Consider the following 18,160-nt stretch of genomic DNA (forward strand, 5'->3'; position numbering starts at 1 on the left):
ATTAAGGGAACTGTCCCTCAGAGGTGCTTCCCCCCATGTTAGTTGACCTAATATTAGTCACGTCTTGTTCCAAACCTTGTTTTTCACGAGCTGTCTGCAGCCAGGTAGCTCTCAGCCAGGTTTTATCGGTGGCCCTGTCTGTGTGTGTCAGGGCAGGTGCTGACTCCTTTATGGACAGGTCAGCAGTGCTGCTTTGTCACTTTTGTGAACCCTCAGGGCTCTTCTGCCTTGGAGAGTCCTATCTACAGCAGCTATTGTGAGTTGCTTTGAAGTCCAATCAGTTGGGAAGACTTTCTTTTGGAAGGGTGTCTTTCTGCTGTGTGATTCCCTCCAGCCTCCTTCTTTAAATGCAAACATGCTTTTAGAAACTTTTGGTCAACACCAAGCAGGAATTGTAAGGTACTATCTTGTGAGTTTTGGCTGGAATAAATTTAGATGTTAAACTTTTTATGAAGACTTTTAACCTGTCTGTTCCAAGGTTGTCCTTTTCTTGTGTTTGTTACCCTCATGGAAGCAGAGGTTTGCTTAGCGTGATGTGGTCTACCTGGAAAGAGAACTCAAGTGTCCTCAAAAAGAGGAAGACAAATGAAAAGTACTATGTATCAGCACAGACGTCTGACACATTGTTTATCTTCTGTTTTCTTTAATATACAATAACTTTGAGTAACTGAAACTCTCAGGTGGTGTCAGGAGGGAAAAGGATTTTGCCCTGGGTTTTTCAGGAATGGCTGACTTTTCAGAGTGCATGTGCACAGGTATCCTGCTGTAACATAGATCTTTGGACTGGTGTCTTGTGAGTCATCAGGAGGACTCTTAATAAGGTTGCCATGGCAAGAGCTTGAGCACATTGTGGGAGCAATCTAGATAATTCCCCCTTTTTGATTCCTGTGCTGCAGAGCATTCATAACGTGGAGTTAATGGGCTAGCTGAAACGCTTCTCCCTCTGCCTCAAAATCTATAAAATACAATGGCATGGTGTTAAATGTTGTGACTCTCACCTCATCTCTCCTGAAGGTTTGTGACTTGGATACCTCTCTTAATCCTGGGATGCATCACCTCTGCCATTAAATACATCTTTCTATGCTCTGTGTTGCCCCAAAGGAGCACACCTATCTTGGTAGATGAGATGTGGTGCAGTTTACAGATCAGGAACTGAATTCCATTAGTGACTTTCAAGACTTAGACCAAACATTTTAAACTGGCAGAAAAAAGAGAGGTGATTTAGGGGAACTGTGCAAGTACACTTTCCTACAGCCACTTAAGGTATATTGTGATGTTGAAATTATTTATATGAAATTTCTGTATTGCAATGGCTGGTTCTTTTCTCGGGAGAATAAAGTGAATTATCCTTTAAGGTCTAGTTTTTTTGCTTGCTTGTGTATTATCTTGGCACAAAAACCGGTCATTTATTCAGTAGTGGTTTGTTGTTTAGTTTTAAAGGGAGATAATTTTATCATAGAATCATTGAATGGTTTGGATTGGTAAAGGACCATGAAGACTGTCCAGCTCCAACCTTCCTGCCATGGGCCGGGACAGCTTTCACCAGACCAGGTTGCTCTGAGCCCCATCCATCCTGGCCTTGGACACTTCCAGGGATGGGGCATCCACAGCTTCTCTGGGCAGCCTGTGCCAAGGCCTCTCCACCCTCACAGGGAAGAGTTAATTCCTAATATCTAATCCAGCCCTGACTGCTCTCAGTTTGAAGCCATTCCTCCTTGTCAGAAGCCCTTCTGTAACTCTCTTGTAGCCCCTTTGGGGACTGAAAGGTACTTTAGGGTCTCCCCAGAGCCTTCTCTTCTGCAGGCTGAGCAGCCCTAGCTCTCTCCTCCTGTCTCCATTGCAGAGGTGTTCCAGCCCTCTGATCATCGTTTCAGCCTCCTCTGGACTGGCTGCAGCAGGTCCATGTTCCTCACATGCTGGGGGCACAGAGCTGTGTGCAGCACTGCAGGTGGGGCCTCACCAGGGTGGAGCAGAGGGGCACAATCCCCTCCCTCACCCTGCTGGCCACTCTGCCCGTGATGCAGCCCAGGATGTGGGTGGCTTTCTAGGCTACAGTGCACATTGCCATGTCATGTTGAGCCTCTCACCAGTCACCACCCTCGAGTCCTTCTGGGCAGGGATGTTCTCAGTCCATTCTCTGCCCAGGCTGTGGTTGTGCTCAGGATTGCCCTGTCCCTCAGGCAGGCTCTTGCAGTTGCTGTGCTCCTTGAGCTTCAGAAGGTCTGCATGAGCCCACATCTCACCCTGCACACACCCTGTGGATGGCATCCCTTCCCTGCAGTGTGCTGGCTGCACCACACACCCAGTGTGATCAGCAGCCCTTGCTGAGAATGTGCTCAATCCCACACTTCTGAGCAGTGCCAGTCCACTTGTGAGCCCTGGGGAACACCACTCCTTGTGGGGGATAATACATTATCAAAGCGTGTCTCTTTCCTGAACCCTGGATATCAGGCTGGATTTTAGCCAGCTGCCACTCATGAGTGCATTTCTCACTTTGATGTCTTGGTAGCAGTGAGATAGACGTGCATCTGAATATCACAGATGTGTTGTGGCCTGTAATGCATTGATTTTTTTTTTTTCTTTTGTCTTTCAAGTGATGCCCATGAAGTCTTGCTCTTGAGTAATTAGGGGAAAATTTCTCCTGACAATCCTCTGATTTTGCTGTTCTTTGTGATGTGTTCCCCTTTGCCACACTGTCCTTGGTACTGCATACCCAAGAGGAAGCAGGGAGTTCTGTCTGAGGATGAGGTGTGTGAGAGTTCTGTGCTAAAAGGCACCTTCACACAGCTAACTTGGGAAAATTGGATACTTGATTGATGGTGTACTGATCCTGGCTAGCAGTGTGAAGGAAGGAGCACTCTTTATAAAAGTACTTAACCAGTAAAGCCCTGGCACAGTTGCAGTTGCCATGGTCAGAGGTTGTGGTTTTTACTAATCTAAGCTGTATCTGCACTGGTAGGATTTACTAGCAGAGCTGTGTCAGTAAACCCTTTGTACTGTCATCAAAACTGCCTTTTAAGTGCCAGGGACCATGGCAAAAAACCAGCGAGACAGAAAGCAGATTTGTCAGATGGATAATGACGTGTGGATCAGCACAGATATTGCCTGTGCTTCAGCTCCTACTAATAGGTCAGAGATAATTCAAGGGAAAAAGCCCTGAACAAGTCTTTTCCTTTACTGAATGAGGATGTAATGAAGTAGAGGGAAAAGACTGCAAGTGATGGTGGTGTCATGATTCTCAGCCATTTGTTGATTGCCCTCTCCTGCTTTCTCTGTGAGTCAGTACATAGCTCCCATAGGTTATTTGTCAGGAACTCCCTTCTGTAGAGGAGATATGGATCATTGGCTCATGCACCAAATTGTCTTGGTTTAGTGTGGTGAGAATCAACTCGGATTCAGGAGAATCGATCTCCCAGTGACTTGCATTTTAATCTTTGTGTCACACTAGTGAGACCTCGAGTTGAAGTGACAGTGGCAGAATGGAGTAGTCAGCTGAGGTCTCAGCCACCCCTGTGGACTGTGACCAGCTCTTTGCAGTGCAGCTTGCTGTGCTTGTTGGGTTTCAGTTTCAGCCCTGCTTCTGCCCAGCTGATGCACAAAAGTGAGCCCAAGTAGTTAAGCCATGCTTGATGGTCTGTCATCCTAGCTGGTTTGTAAAGCTTATGGAGCTGAGGTGAACTCCGCAGTAGTCTGACATAAAGAGTCTTACTGTGAGCTCCCAAATGGATTATTTTGGAAGGGGAGCCTTCTCACACAGAGTGTGGTGTAGCAGAGGTGGATGGAGTTCATTCCATGTTGCCTATGGCAGGGGCCAGTAGTAATCACTATGGGAAGAGGGATACTCCTTGGTGTGTCTTCCCAGTTCCTAAATCAATGTTTTTAGGATGTTCCTGAGCTATGTCAAGGTCACTGTTTTACTGGTTTTACTGCTCATAATGTTAGTGCTTTAATATTGTTGTTCTTTAAGTGATCTTACTTTGTAGGTTATGTTTGTTAAAAATGTGTTGAGCTTAAGGTAAATGAGATGAAGAGTTATGTTGTGTTAAACTTTAATAAACCTAAGTGGAGCATTAGAGGTTACTAGCAGGCCTCAGAATATGGCCTCCAAAGAAAGTAAAGAAAGCATGGGAAAATACTGTTGAATTTCTTTAAGGTTAGTTTTAAAAGTGATACACTTCTTATTGAAATTGTATTTGGGTAAATACTTTATTAATTATGATTTTTTTTTCCTTACCTAGCTTTATTTCCTGAGAGGTGGTCTTAGGTGGAGTTGGTCTCTTTCTCCAAGCAGCGACTGACAGAACAAGAGGGCACAGCCTTAGGCTGTGTCAGGGGAAATACAGGTTGGATATTAGGAATAAGTTTTTCACAGAAGGAGTGATAAAGTACTGGGATGGCCTGCCCAGGGAGGTGGTGGAGTCACCATCCCTGGGTGTGTTTAAAATCAGCCTGGATGTGGCACAGGGTGCCAGGGTTTAGTTGAGGTGTTGGGGCTGGGCTGGACTTGATGGTCTTGAGGGTCTCTTCCAACCCGGTGATTCTGTGAATTTGTGCTGCTAGAGAATGGCTTTACTGAGTATAGGTTTTTGTTGGAGAGAATATCCTCTAAAAGAAAATTGTGCCTTAGAGGATTGTGGCTGGAGCAGCCCCAGACCAGTTCTTGCAGTTTAATTGTTCTCAACTTGTGTTCAAAACAAAATGCACTAAAAGGGCACGTGCGCTTCCCTTGTGCTGGTACTTGGGAGTCTCACCCTCCTTCCTTATGTGGCCATCTCATGTTAAAGTGATGTTTTCCCCCTGCCCGTTACACCATGTTTCTGGTTTGGGCTCAGTGCTGATGTTGTGTGTTGTGCTGTTTTCCTGTCCTTCACCTGGTGGGTTGCTCACACTCAGCTGATTTGAGTTATTGGAACATGTGAACTCTAGGCCATATTTCACAATTTGAAATAAATCAGAAATGAAACTTCAGTGTCCTTCTGCCTCCACTTTTGCCACTACTTCACTCCCAAAATTGACCCTTAGATGTATATCAGAAAATCTGGTACAAAGTGAATCTCTGGAAAGGAATGGGAATAATACATGCAAAGGACTAGAAATAGTTACAAAGGAGATTCTTGCTTTGCATTTTTGCTTCCAAGGGTGAGTAGAATGGCACGTACAGAATTGCAGCATTTTTTTGTCATGGAACAAATATTCTGGGATTTGTGATGATGCAGTACAGGCAACTGAGCCAGCAGAGGATTGACTGGATACCAGTCAGGTGTTCAGAGAAAATTGTTTCAGCTTCTGCCTGGGCAGACGTGGGCATATTGTCTGACAACTTTCCTTGAAGCTTCAGGTAAGTTCTTTGGTTGGTTGTGCACAGTGTGCTACAGACAGTAGTTGCTTTTTGTGATGGTAGGATTATTATTGTTTTTATTAATTTTTAAATATACTTTCCAAGGAATGGGTGAGGCATTCACATGCCTGTCTGTATACCATATTGCAATACAGCAGTAAGGTTTGTGGGGAAATGGATGGGTGGGGTAACTCTAAACAGCACACCAGGGAAAGAAGCTGAGTCATAAGATTTCCTTCAGCATGGAGACAGGCTGGGATCTCACATTCTGAGCTTTAGTATTAACAAGCTTTTCTGCTTATGTTGGATCTCTGAAGCCCCTTAAAAGCAGCGGTACTATTTAAAATCAGTTTCTACTTAATGTTTCTGTAGCTGTGTGTTAAACTGCAATTTCTATAACAATGTCCAAGTCACAGAGTATAATGTGATTTTAGGGAGCTGCAATGAGCTGGTGGAGCCCAATGGCAGTGGCTGCCCTTTTCTTTTTCCACCGTGGTGCAGGTGTCTGCTGGAGAAGGAGGCTCTTGAAGATGGAGAAGGATCAGAAAATTAATTGAATGGCAAGAGAGAAGCCTGCTTAATGAAAGGAATCAGATGGCATTTGGTGCTAAAGAAACAAGCAGGGCTATGAACTGCCAGGTTTTAATTGCTTGGAAATATTCAGAAAGTAAGAAGCTATGTCCCATTATTAATTTCATGTTTATCTAGAAATTTATTTTCCAATGTTACCCTTTTTTTTTTCTGAATCCATTGAATTAATTATTTTTGTCCACTTCTGTGTTCTCTCTGTTACAGGAGGGAGTTTTTTTCTTCATGATTTTCATTTTCCCCTGAATTAAGTTGCCATTTTTAAAGAGGGGATTTTTTCCCCCATTTTAATATTTAAGTGGGTCACACTACAAGTATTTCTGTGATGCAGAGTTGTGAAACTGCTTTTGAATCACATTAAAGCTTTTGTGTGCTGCAGACTTGATGGAATAGGTTAATAGTGAATTTTAAGAAAGATGCTAGTGTTCCTTGCTGGGTGGGACATGCCAAGTATGAAATGAACATGCGTATCCTTCAAGAAAACTTGTATGTATGAATTATATTCCTCACAAAATTATCACAGCAGATCCAAATAGATCATTGGTGTAATTCTTTAATCCACATTTTAAAATTATGTTGAAAGAAATAGTGAAAAGGTGTGTGGAAGTATTTAGAGGCTAGCAAAAATGCCTTAGATCTGGACTACACTGTTCAATTTTGCCAGTAATTACCATTTGCAAGCAGAGCCATGCTCTGCCATGGAAAGCCATGGCTACACGGAACAATTCATGTTGGAGCCCTGAAATACATTGTGGTGTGGCTCCTGTTCTTTATCAGTCTCATTTCCTTTGTGATAGGAAAATTTTGCAGGTGAGCTTGTGTTAATAAACTGTGCTACTTAGACACATATTTTGGATGAGAGGCTGTTGTGTTTCAATCTGTTTAACGTATCCAAAAGAAAAGTAAAGAACTGTTTTGGTACAATACTGAAGCTCTGGAAAATCTAATCTAGTGGGAAACCATATATATATCCAGAATGAGGATACTGAAAGATGTAGTAGAACACAGCACATGAAAAATGTACAAGAATTTTTTAATGTGGAATGTGAGTACTCAGATAACTTGCTGAAGGAAATTATGAATGCTGCCCTAGGTCACTGCACTTGTGCAGTCAGAAGTGGTAAAGCCTTTCAGGAATTTGTGCTGTAGGCAGGAATTTGCAGTGATGAGCTGGCAGCAATATTCCAGATGCTTCCCAGTGGCACCTGGCTGCTGTCCTGCGGTGCTGCTGCACATGTCTGGGACAAAGCACACTCACAGAAAGCACAGGCAGGAACTTCAGCTGCCGAAATACTCTGATAGCTAGTGACATTTCATAATCTTGTACAAGAGGCTTGAATAGCTAATAAGGTGTTGCTTCTGGCTTTGAAGTACTCAATTTTTTTTTTCCCAAGGAGCATGGTAGCTTGTATAAAAAATGGTTCTCGGATCAAAGGCATGGCTGTCAGTCTTCCTTTGGGATGCTGGGCATCTCTGAGAGTGAGACAGTGCTTTTAAAAATGCATAATTTCTCGATCTGTTCCTGGTTTTATCATTCCAACCAGATTTCACAGTGGTGAATTCTAGCTGTGCTAACAGCCCCTTGTAGCCTCAAGAAAACTGATTTATGTTATTGTTTTCTATATCGCTTAATGATCCCTTTTAATCAAGAAGCATGGATCAGTGAGTTCTGATATTTTTTTAATAACAACATGCCCCTTTTTAGCAAGATGCAGCATGTTGTGTCAGTAATAGGCTGATAAATTGTCAATTAAAAATCCACATGCAGTGCGGCCCCAACTGTTTATTGTGAAACTAGGTATTTTGACTTGGTAGACTCATTAGTTTATTTAAGTGTATTTGCTTAAGCCATTCTCCTATGTATTTTTGGCACTGTGGAATGTAATTGACACATGATATGATTTCAGGATAGAAGGTGGCAGCTTCCCTCTACCTGGAGGAGGAGGAGGAGAAGCTGCTGTGCCCTTCCCTCCTGACTGCCTCAGCCCTCTCCTCCTCCCTTCCTCGGGCTGGGTATGGCTCACAGCACTGGGTGCCTTGTACTGGTTTGTCTTAAGAACCTTTCAGAATTTTTATTTATTGTCTCTCATTTTTGTTGGCTTTGTCTTCTGCCATTTTGGTCGGTTCAGTCAGCACACTGGGCACTGGGACAAATATCAGGCTTCTCAAAATAACTGATGGAAAGTGACCTTACCCCTCAGCCCTGCTGTTGATTTGGCTCCAGCCTCACCACGAAGTGCTCTTGAAGTGCTCTTCTGGAGAGATCAGGAGCTGAGGGAGCTGATTGACAACTACTTGCTGCTCAAAGGGATGGGTTTTCTACATTCCCTACAGCACTCATTGTTTATTTTCCTTTTACATGTTAGTTTTCTGGTGGCTTGGTGAGTGGCTCAGCTCACGGCTGGCTTGGCTGGCCCTGGCATAAAACGAGGAAGGGCTGTGGTGCTGGGAGCAGAGGGGCAATGGGACCTCCCCCCAGCAGGGGCCAGCTCTGCCTTTGGCTCTTCTGCCCTGGGGAACTTTGCTGGTAATTATTTGGCCTTACTAAAATTATGTTGGTTTTGTTTGATCTGCAGCAGTTTTCTTCTCATGTGCACATTAAATGGATGTTACATGTCTCTCTCTCTCTCTCTCTCACTAGGCTTGGATTTTTTAAACATGTGCAGTTGCAGCCAGGAAATAGTTGAAGGGGTTTTTCCTCTTCTTTTCCTCATTAGGAGCTTGCAAAGGCAGTCACCTTAAACTCTTGGTGTGTCTAAACAAGGCAGAAAGATGCAGCTGAGGACTTAATATGGTGCAATTAAACGGTGAGGGCCATAATAGAGTAAGGATTGAGTTTATTGCACCTGTTTGTTTCACAAAATTGGAAATTTAGGGTTTTTGTACATCAGTTAAGTAGCATTTTGCATGGGGATAGGTGGTGGTTTGCTCTCTGGAGCTGGAGTATGTGTGGATACTTAAATAATGCTTTATTTATAGATTATACTTCTGTGCAGAGAAAAAAAAGTTTAAACTTTATGTTGTGGTAAATTCATGGTATGTCTAAAGTAAAAATGCTTGTGTTTGTCTTTGTGTCCTTGCTTTTGGTGCTGGTATGGCTTTCCATTCAATTTCATCCCTTTCCCTTCTTTCCTTTGGAAGTCTGTGCTGGTGAGACCTTGGTGCCACCAATTCATTTGTCTGTGGAGTAACTCTACACATGTCAGTGCAGTCAGGAGTGTAATTGTACCATTTTTTCTACCAATATTGTTCTGAAAATAGTAATGCAGGCATCTCACAGCAACAAAAACTTACTTCCTAAAAGAGAAAAAAACACTTCAGTAAGTAATCAGGGTTTAAATGGTGACACACATCTGTGTTATAGAGGTAGCATAGTTTCTGACCCTTCAAATAAAAAAAAAAACTCAGCTACATGACAGACCATGTTCCAGGCTATTGTATCTATTCTTTAGAGAATTTAAATTAATTAAAGGAAAGGAATCTGTTTATCATGCTTCTGTATTTGTTCCTGTGGTTTTTTTTTCTGCAGGAGGGCTGTCCTCACAGAAAAATGCTGAGTTTTTTTTACTCAGCAGACACTTTAAAATATTATATATGGAATGGATTTAAATTGGACATTATTGATTGTGTGGTCAATCCAGTGAACAAAAAAAAATTACAAAGCCTTATAGATAAAGCAAACTGCATGGATGCCTGGTGCATGGAAAGAGCTGGAAGTTATATACTATCTGAAACAGTGGGGCTACTATCTCTGGTTATTACAATAGCCCAAATGTCCCAGAGTGCCTGAGTGTGTCAGTGGAACTTCAATCTCTGGGTGTTTGGCCATGTGCCATGTTGTTGTTTGATGGCCCATTGGCATTGATAACATAATTTCAGATTTCTATTTGTGGCTGTGACCCTGATGCTTTGAGTACCTTAAATTTTGTTACCTTTGGCCTACTTGAGTACTGCTGAAATCAAATGCATGCCTGAGAAAGCCTGAAGTTTGTGTAATATTGTGCATGGTCTCTTTTAACAAGTGGTTGAACGTGAGATTTCTGGGAAGGGAAGATAAAGCAAAGCAGCCCAGCAGAGCACAGAGCTGACCATGTACTTGGAGCAGTTTAACTATCCTATGATCCTTTGTTTAGCCACAGTGAGTGTTTTATCCTGAATTTGCAAGGCAGCCAGGTGCTAGTATTGTGAATCACTTATCATTTGACATGATGTAAGGCTTATTCTTATTTACAGAAAATGTCATTTGATGTTGTTCCCTTTTTTTCTTGTGTTGCAGATGTGGGTGGTGGCAGCTCTTTCCGATCCCACACAGATGTTGTCATTGTCTATTGTGCCCAGAGTGGTGCTGGGGGTAGTTTTGCTGGGCTGAAAAAGGAACAGCCTGTCTATGTTCTCCTGCATGAAGTACAGCTTTGAGACAAAGCACTGCTCCTGCTTTTTTTTTTTTTTTTTTTAATTTTTTTTTTTTTTTGGGCAGGATGTGGCACAGGTTTTTCAGTAACAGCATTTTGCTTCGGGGTTTGTGGGATCTTCAGTCTTGAGGCCCCAGATGATGTTCCCAGCAGTGCCATTGCATTCCTTCCAGTAATAAAGCTGAAATGCCATAGACAGTGTATTTACTCCATTTTATATCATAAAAGTAATACCTTGAAGCAAAATGTCATCTTCAGTAATCAAGGATGTAGATTTTTGGTGCTAACAGTTGTTCCTGATTTTTCTAAATTGCTTCTGAGAGGTTCATACAGGAACTTACCTGGATTGGAAGAAAATGTTTAATATGAGTGTATGCTAGTGAGCTGTTATTAATTTATTATTTTCCACTAGATATGCCAGTATATAGAGTGAAGCTTGTGTATGACCTGAGTATGCATGTGAGTGTATCTGATTTACATAGAACCTGGAAGGTTTCAGGAATAAATCAAAGCTATAAACTGTTGTTAATTTAAAGAAAAAAAAAAAAAGGGCACTCACTAGAGGCAAATAAAGTTTTACAAACCTATACCTTTGGCACACATGAGGACAGTTGTTTATCAATATCCTATATTTCCATAGGTTTTGTATTCTCCGTATAGTGTTTTAGACTTTAGCATAGTTCTGATCCAGAAATTGAGTGTGCAGAGCTGTTTTCTTTGGTTTGATTTATTTTATTTGTGTATTGCTGTCATAGTAGATTTTGTGGTTCCATGAGTTTTTGTTCTCTTGGCTGTTTTGATTCCTAGTGGATTTGCTTCTGTTTTAATGCATAATCCAAGGAGTTGAGACTGGCAATTTCTCCAGCCAGTCCTTCTCTGTTACATGCTATAGCGGTCTTCCAGAATGAATAGGCAGAGTAGTTGTTAAATACTGCTACTATCAGTGATGATATGCAAACATGAAAGAATCCAGATTTATTTTCAGGGCTTATCTTAATTTGGCAGAAGTAGTAATTGAAGGGAGAGATAAAGAGAACATTTAAAATGTTGCTTTGATGCTTGAGGTGTGTCATCTGTGTTTTGGGGAAATTGTGCTTATTTTCACACTTTCTCTTTCTAGGAAAAGTGTGAAAATATTGTTTTCCTTAAATATTGTTTTAAATACCATTGTATTTTGATTAAATAGCAGTCAGTAGCAGTGCTTTTCTTAGCTCTAGGTTTCTGTTCCACTACATGTGATGAAGTTTGAGGCATAAAATTCTCTCATCAAAAGAATGACCTGTGGGCACTTTTTGATCTCTTTTTATCTCCTGCTTTTGTAATTTCAGTATTACAGTCCCTTCTTTATGCAGATTGTGAATGAGAGATTACTATAATGACTACTACAAAATAAATGCAACAGAAAGTCCTTGTGATCTGTTGAAGAATGGAAATGGCTAGGGGAAGGTCTCATTTCAACCTTCTTGCTGATACTTCTATCTGGAAGCAATCTAATTAAAAACTACCTACCTTATGCTTTAAATCAGTTGCAGGCATGGAACTGTGAATGTATGCTCTCTGTAACTGCTTACCTGAAATCTCTATTTATGGAAATTTATTTGGCTAAAAATCTGAGTTCTTCTGTTCTTAACTTTTAAATTGTTGCCCTTGGGCAACAAACTTATTTGGCCAGCCAAACTTATTTGTTTGAAAAATAAAAATGACTCAAAAATACCATTACATTGGGATTTTTCATCCCTGATCAAAACTGTTGAGTAAGATCAGGAGTAAGGTTTTGGAGTTCCTGGTGGACGAGCTGGTATTTTAATCAAGGATCAAAGTGCATTGTGTCAGATAAGAAACTTTAACCTGTACTGGTTAGAGTTGACTTGTTATTCATGACACAGACACTGCAGGGACATAGAAATTCGACTTTCAGGGTAAAGCCCCTTCTTTGGAATGCCAGTGTAGGCTCTGCTCTGCCAGCTACAGCTGTCTTTTGTGGCTAGCACAAGTAGTGCTGTCAGCATTTTTAATGGAGGATTTCCTGTTCTCTTCTGTCTAGATTAGAGTTGTAGAAGTATACTTCAGGTAATTCACTTGTAAGACGGTTTTATTATTGTTTATATGTGTGTGTATGTGTTTAGTAACAAAGGCTTCAGTACGTTCATTTATTCCAGTAGTACTTTTCTATTTTGTACTCAGAAGAGAGTGTATATATATATATATATATATATGTATGTATGTGTAAAAGTAAATTTGTGTAAATATACAGAAGAATGAATGTATTTAGATTCAAGTACCAGATATTTTTGGGGAAGAAACTTTGTCTTGTAAGACATATTTTATCTTTTTGAGAGAGATACACATCAGGTGGGGGTTTTAATGTTTTCAAGTGCTGTATGTATCCCTGCTAGGTGTCAAATTTTATTTCCCATAAAACGCGTGAGGGTGAGACTGTGTTTCTGTATTGTTACAGATCTGAGAATGTCAGGACATGCCAGGTGTGTTGACAGGAACAGGCTGCTGTCTGTAGCCTTGCCTGCTTTGTGTTTGTGGCTCCTGCACTAAGGTGCAGACTTTGGGGTCTGCTTTGCATTTGCAAATTCATTATGGAGTGAATCTGGGTAAAAGCATGTGCAGTCATTGCAGGGCCCTGAGACATGGGGAGCTGTGTGTCAAACATGTTGTGTGAGAAGGCATTTGGCTTGACAGCATTAATTGGGATAATTGATCCTTGTAAGTCTTGCCCATATGGGGCATGTATGCAGTATGTGGCTTTGGATATAATTAATGTACTCTTTAATTTGCTCCTGAAGCGTAAGATGATGATCTTAATGTGAGTTCTTTGATTGCGTATCTTGTATTTTAAAAGAAATGGAAATACAAGAATTTAAGTTTGTCATGACAAGCTCTAGTTCACCTGCCAAGGATTTTTTATTCCATGTATGAGTACCTTTGCTATTCTCTCTTGATCTTTGTTGTGTGTTGTTACACAGAGCTCAATTTCTATTTTTGATGTACTTTCTTTCTCCTCCTTTTCCAGGTAAAGCAGGAGCCACAGAAGGAAGACCTTGTGGTTTGCAATCATGCCATTCCCCTTTGGCAAGTCCCACAAGTCTCCTGCAGACATAGTGAAAAACCTGAAGGAGAGCATGGCAGTTCTAGAAAAACAAGACATCTCTGACAAAAAGGCAGAAAAGGTACAGTTGTGATGTTCCAGTTGCTAAACTGTATTTAAAAGTGGGGGAAAGGGGGCATTTATAGCTATTGAAACTGAAACAATTAGGAATTATTTTGGTGGCTTATACTCTGATAAAGGTTAATTTATTTACCTTTGAACAGGTGTGTGTCCTCTTGGTTGGTTGGCTTATGCCACTGGCAGCTGATAATGATACTTAAAATGATTTGGCACTGTGGGACATTGCATTCTTTATTAATGAGCAGCTCACAGCTGTAGAGTGTTCAGGTGCTTGTGACCACCACAGTGCCTTCACTACTGCACAAGTAGTTCTGTCTCTGATTGTCCATGCAAATCTTTACAGAGCAGAGTGTCTCTTACTGAAGCTGAAGAACTTTGTGATTTCATGGATGGAGAATATATATTGACTTTCCTGCCTCTTCTTCAACCTGCAGTAAGATGTGAGAAGTTCCTGTGCTAGTGCAGTTTCCTTTACAGGGGTGTCTTGTACTTCAGGCTGTGTACCTGTCCCAGTCATTTACTTCTCAACTGGCACTCTGGATTTTACAGCTTGACAGGAACTGACCTCGAAGCTGCCTGTGTGCAGCTGCATCCCACTGTGTGAATTGTGTGGCAAAGATTCAGAGGAGCACCCTCCTTGGAGCCTCTCCCAGCATTATTGAACTATTAGTGCCATTCTTGGCATCCACAGAGTCCCACAATCTTTTCATGTTCACCTATGTTTTTAAGCAGAGTGTGGCCAACTCTTCTGTAGTCAGTTTCACCTAGATTTGGCGCTACTACTTCTAAAGATCTTAATTAAATTGCCATTTTAGTTCTGATATTCTTTAATAATTAGCATCTTCTACCCTTTGCCAGAATAGTTTCCTCTGATGCTTTTCCTCTCCTATTGGAGAGAAAAATGTTACATTCTGTTCTGTAGGCTTGTGTGAAGGCTGAGAGGATTTTTATTTGCTGCTGCTTTTTTTCTGTCTCTAACTTCTGCCAGGAAAGGAGGAGTAGGTGCATTCTGAAGAGTCTCTGTTGAGGCACTGCCTCCTTTTTTCTTGGCCTCATTATTAGTTCCTGGAGATGTGGCCTGGTCTTAAAAGCTGTGCTTTTTTGTGTCCTCTTTTTGCTGAGACCCCTAATGGGGAACAGACCAGCTCATCCCATGGTGTGAAACTGTGTCCTGTAGCACATGCCTGTGTTCCTGATGCTGTAGCTGAAGGTTGGTATTACCATTTCTTCTTGCTGGCCTTTAGTTCCATGCCCCCATTTTTTTGAAAGACCTAATTTCTGTGAGGCTGTTGCTCTGACAAGAAATAATGTGCTAAGCCTGTGTCATACAGCAGGTAACACATTGTGTTTGCTGGAGAACAAAGGCAGCCCACAATCACTAGGTTAAGTGTGAATGCAGGGGAATGAGCCTGGGTATGGTACTGCTGTTCCCCATCATCCTTGCTATTCACAAAATGAATAAATCCCAACACTCACACCACCAGTGTCCACATCTCATGAGAGATTCATCAGAAAATAGTTGTTTCCTTGGCAAGCCAAGACTTCAGGAAGGTGACTGGTTATGACTGTTTAGTTCAGGTGGTTTGCTGGAAAAGTTCTTCCATATCTTATGGACCAGTCATCAGATCTTTGAGGGCACAGCTCTGTGAGCAGACATCCTGAATTTGTGCCCTCTTCCTGTCCAGTCTGTAGAAAAGACTGAAGTGAATTTGGAGCTATAAGACAGGGGTCTGAGCAGTAGCCTGTATTAGAAAAGAACAAACATTTCTTCATGCCTATATCTCAGTATTTAGGCATCTTTCTCTCTTTCATTATCCATTTTATTATGATGATCCTTTTTGCTGTGTAAATTTTTGGCCTCCTTTGGAGAGGAAGTCTGTGCTGGTGGCAGGGTGGGTTCTATGGTTAAATAGAAAAACTCACTCTACATGAAGACAAAAATTGCTGCCTGGTACTAACAGAGGAGAAGGATGCAAAAGTTGTTTTTGTTTTATGACTTCTCTTTGTTAGGGATTGGATGTGTTACAATGTGTCTCAGTAATTTTATCATTGTTGCTGTTTGATCCAGGGTATGCTTTTGCAGCCTGTCATATATCAATGGTGTTTCAGTGCTGGGTCAGCTTGCTAAATACTCAGTACTGGTTATAAGAGTATCCATTTGGGATAAGGGATTACCTACTTTTCTTACACACTTTCATTTCTTCTAATACCGAGTTTGCTACTATATGGAGAATGCTCTTCGACAATTTTGTTGCACAGTTGGAAATGCACATTTATAAGAAAATTAGACAAATCATTTTCCCTGGAAGTTGTAAGTGTAATTATGTTTGAGCAGAATTCTTCATTTCTTTCAGTGCTTAGGCTGAAATTTAAAACTATTGATGTTTTGTGAGCGGAAACTAAAAATCAAAGGAGGTAATAGAGATGTTTAAACCTTGGACAGTGTGTGTTCCTGTCCATTCTTTATAATCAAAATGGAAGATATTCTGCAAAGTAAAAGATGTAAAACAATAGTAATGTCTTGTTTAATTATGAAACACTTTGCCCTGTAATACTGGAAAATTTGTTTTATAATCAAAAATCTGAAATTCACATGTATCCTAGTTACATGTTAATCTAGCTTTTGAGCTTAGTGAAGACTGGAGAAAAATTAACCAGGTAGTTCAGCAGGTCATTTGAAATGTCCTTCAAGCGTGTGGTGCTCGTCTGGGAGCTGGGCTGGGGCTCACTTCTCCCATCTCCTTCTGTGCCACAGCTCTGGTTTGCTGGCTGCAGTGCTGTGCTTAGCACAGAGGTCGAGGGTTGCTGTCAGTATTTGGGAAGGGAAATGAGATGTCAGGTGCTTTATAACTGAAATGTGTTCGTCATTTATGCTGTTTGTTCTCCATTGCTTGTGCTCTCTCAGAAACGGGGGGCTAAAGGGAAGGCAAAGGAAAGCTCCTTTCCTGGAAGCAGGACCTACCCTTGATCTATTCCATTAGTTAGTCTTTATTCACATCTCTTCCTCCTCTTGGGCTGATCCCAGCATTTTCTCATAGTACAGTTCACTTGGTGTGTGGCACACATTTACTGTCGAGCAGGTAAATATTTACTCATGCAATCTAGTTGTTCTTCACTACCTCTGACCTTGGCTTGACCCGGGCCCAGCAGCTCCCTTTGGGCTGCTGGGTGGTTGTTGGAGCCCTGTTGTTATCCCAGGCAGGCGTGGTTGGCCTCTCTCCTCGATGTCCCAGCTGTGAGATGGCTGCACCACGAGCTGCTTGGCTCAGCTGTGCCAGGGTGATGCTGTGCCATGTTGCCATAGGTCACATTTCATTCAGGGAGTTAATGCTGTCATTCATAGAGCAGTAAAATCCTAGATTTGTTACGCATGTGTGTACAGTTAATCTGTGGTTGAAAGAAGGCTAAAGGTTAAGTGATGTGCCTGGCCTCCAGTGTGGGGCTGTTACTCAAGGGGTAAAGATGAGCCTTCTTTAGGAAGTGGCAGGTGAGCCCTCGTGCCTCTCTTCTAATTGAACTTAGCTCTTCTCTGCTGTCTCCATGCTAAATGTTTACTGGAAAATCATACAATCATTTTTGGCCTTTAAATGTGCTACTGCACTGATGAAGTTACCAATACATTTATGGAATTGTGTGTTTTTGTAAGCATTTTGAAATCCAGCCAATTTAATAGTTATTAAAATGGTGTTTTTTAGTTGTAATAGATACTGCTCTAGATTACTAAAATTATTCACCCAGTACAGGTTCAAAGCTATATCTGGCTTATCATGCTGATGGATGTTTTCAGTAATAGTGCAGTTTCTGTAACTGCATTATCCATGTGTAGGGAGCCCACAGAGCCACTGGTGTTCCATAGGCCTGGAGTCTGCCAAGCTCACTGGAAATATTTCAGGACTGGCCATGTGTTCTTTATCTTTTTCTACTGTTCATAAACCCCAAATAATCCAGCTGTACAACTCTAGATAGAGTATTTGGGGTTTGCACTGCTTACCATTTAAGAAAATACTAAATTTTAGGATATTTCACTGATCTTTCCAGAGACTGGAATAAATCATAGCTTTGAAGACGTGCAGCTATTCTGGTGTAACAGAATGTGTGACTTCATGGTGTCTGCTTTTATTTTTAAATAGTATCTTCCTGTGCTTCATAAACATAGAGAAGTAAGAACTTTATCTATTTTCTTTGCTTAACATTTAACTTTTATAGTGTGGCTTGTCCTCAGATGGTATTGATTTTCTGGCACCATTAAATTTTAAATATGACTTGCCATGAAATTTTCCTGTAAAATTCAGGTTGCTACTTCTCAGTGTTGAGAGCATATAAATACATATGTTAATACTTTATAAATACAAATTTTAACATATAAAATATATACTGTTTTATATATACTTACATAAAATATATACTTATACTCTCTATAAAATATATAGAGAGTATAGATATTCTGGATATGTAAAATACACCCTGGTCATATATTGTACTGGGATACATTTTATATATTTGTATGTATGGTGTCTGATTGTTAGTTACACTTTTGATCATGGGGTTTTTGATGAACCTCGTTGTGTATTTTGATCTTTCTCTCCAGAGATTTTTTTTCCCCACTTAAAATAGAGCAGTGCATTAGGCAATTTAAATCTC

General features: G+C 41.1%; 1 protein-coding gene across 2 annotated transcripts in view; it reads left to right on the top strand.

The window, feature by feature from the left end:
* Positions 1 to 18,160, top strand: part of CAB39 (calcium binding protein 39) — a 41,774-nt gene that overhangs the window by 8,099 nt on the left and 15,515 nt on the right. For both annotated transcript variants that reach the window (XM_072933206.1, XM_030279870.4), the window contains one exon: positions 13,364 to 13,520. In XM_072933206.1, the coding sequence (XP_072789307.1) occupies positions 13,407 to 13,520 (114 nt within the window). In that variant the 5' untranslated portion in view covers positions 13,364 to 13,406. The remainder of the gene's footprint in view (positions 1 to 13,363; positions 13,521 to 18,160) is intronic.

Source organism: Taeniopygia guttata, chromosome 9, assembly GCF_048771995.1.
Source record: "Taeniopygia guttata chromosome 9, bTaeGut7.mat, whole genome shotgun sequence".
NCBI classification, from domain to species: Eukaryota; Metazoa; Chordata; class Aves; order Passeriformes; family Estrildidae; genus Taeniopygia; species Taeniopygia guttata.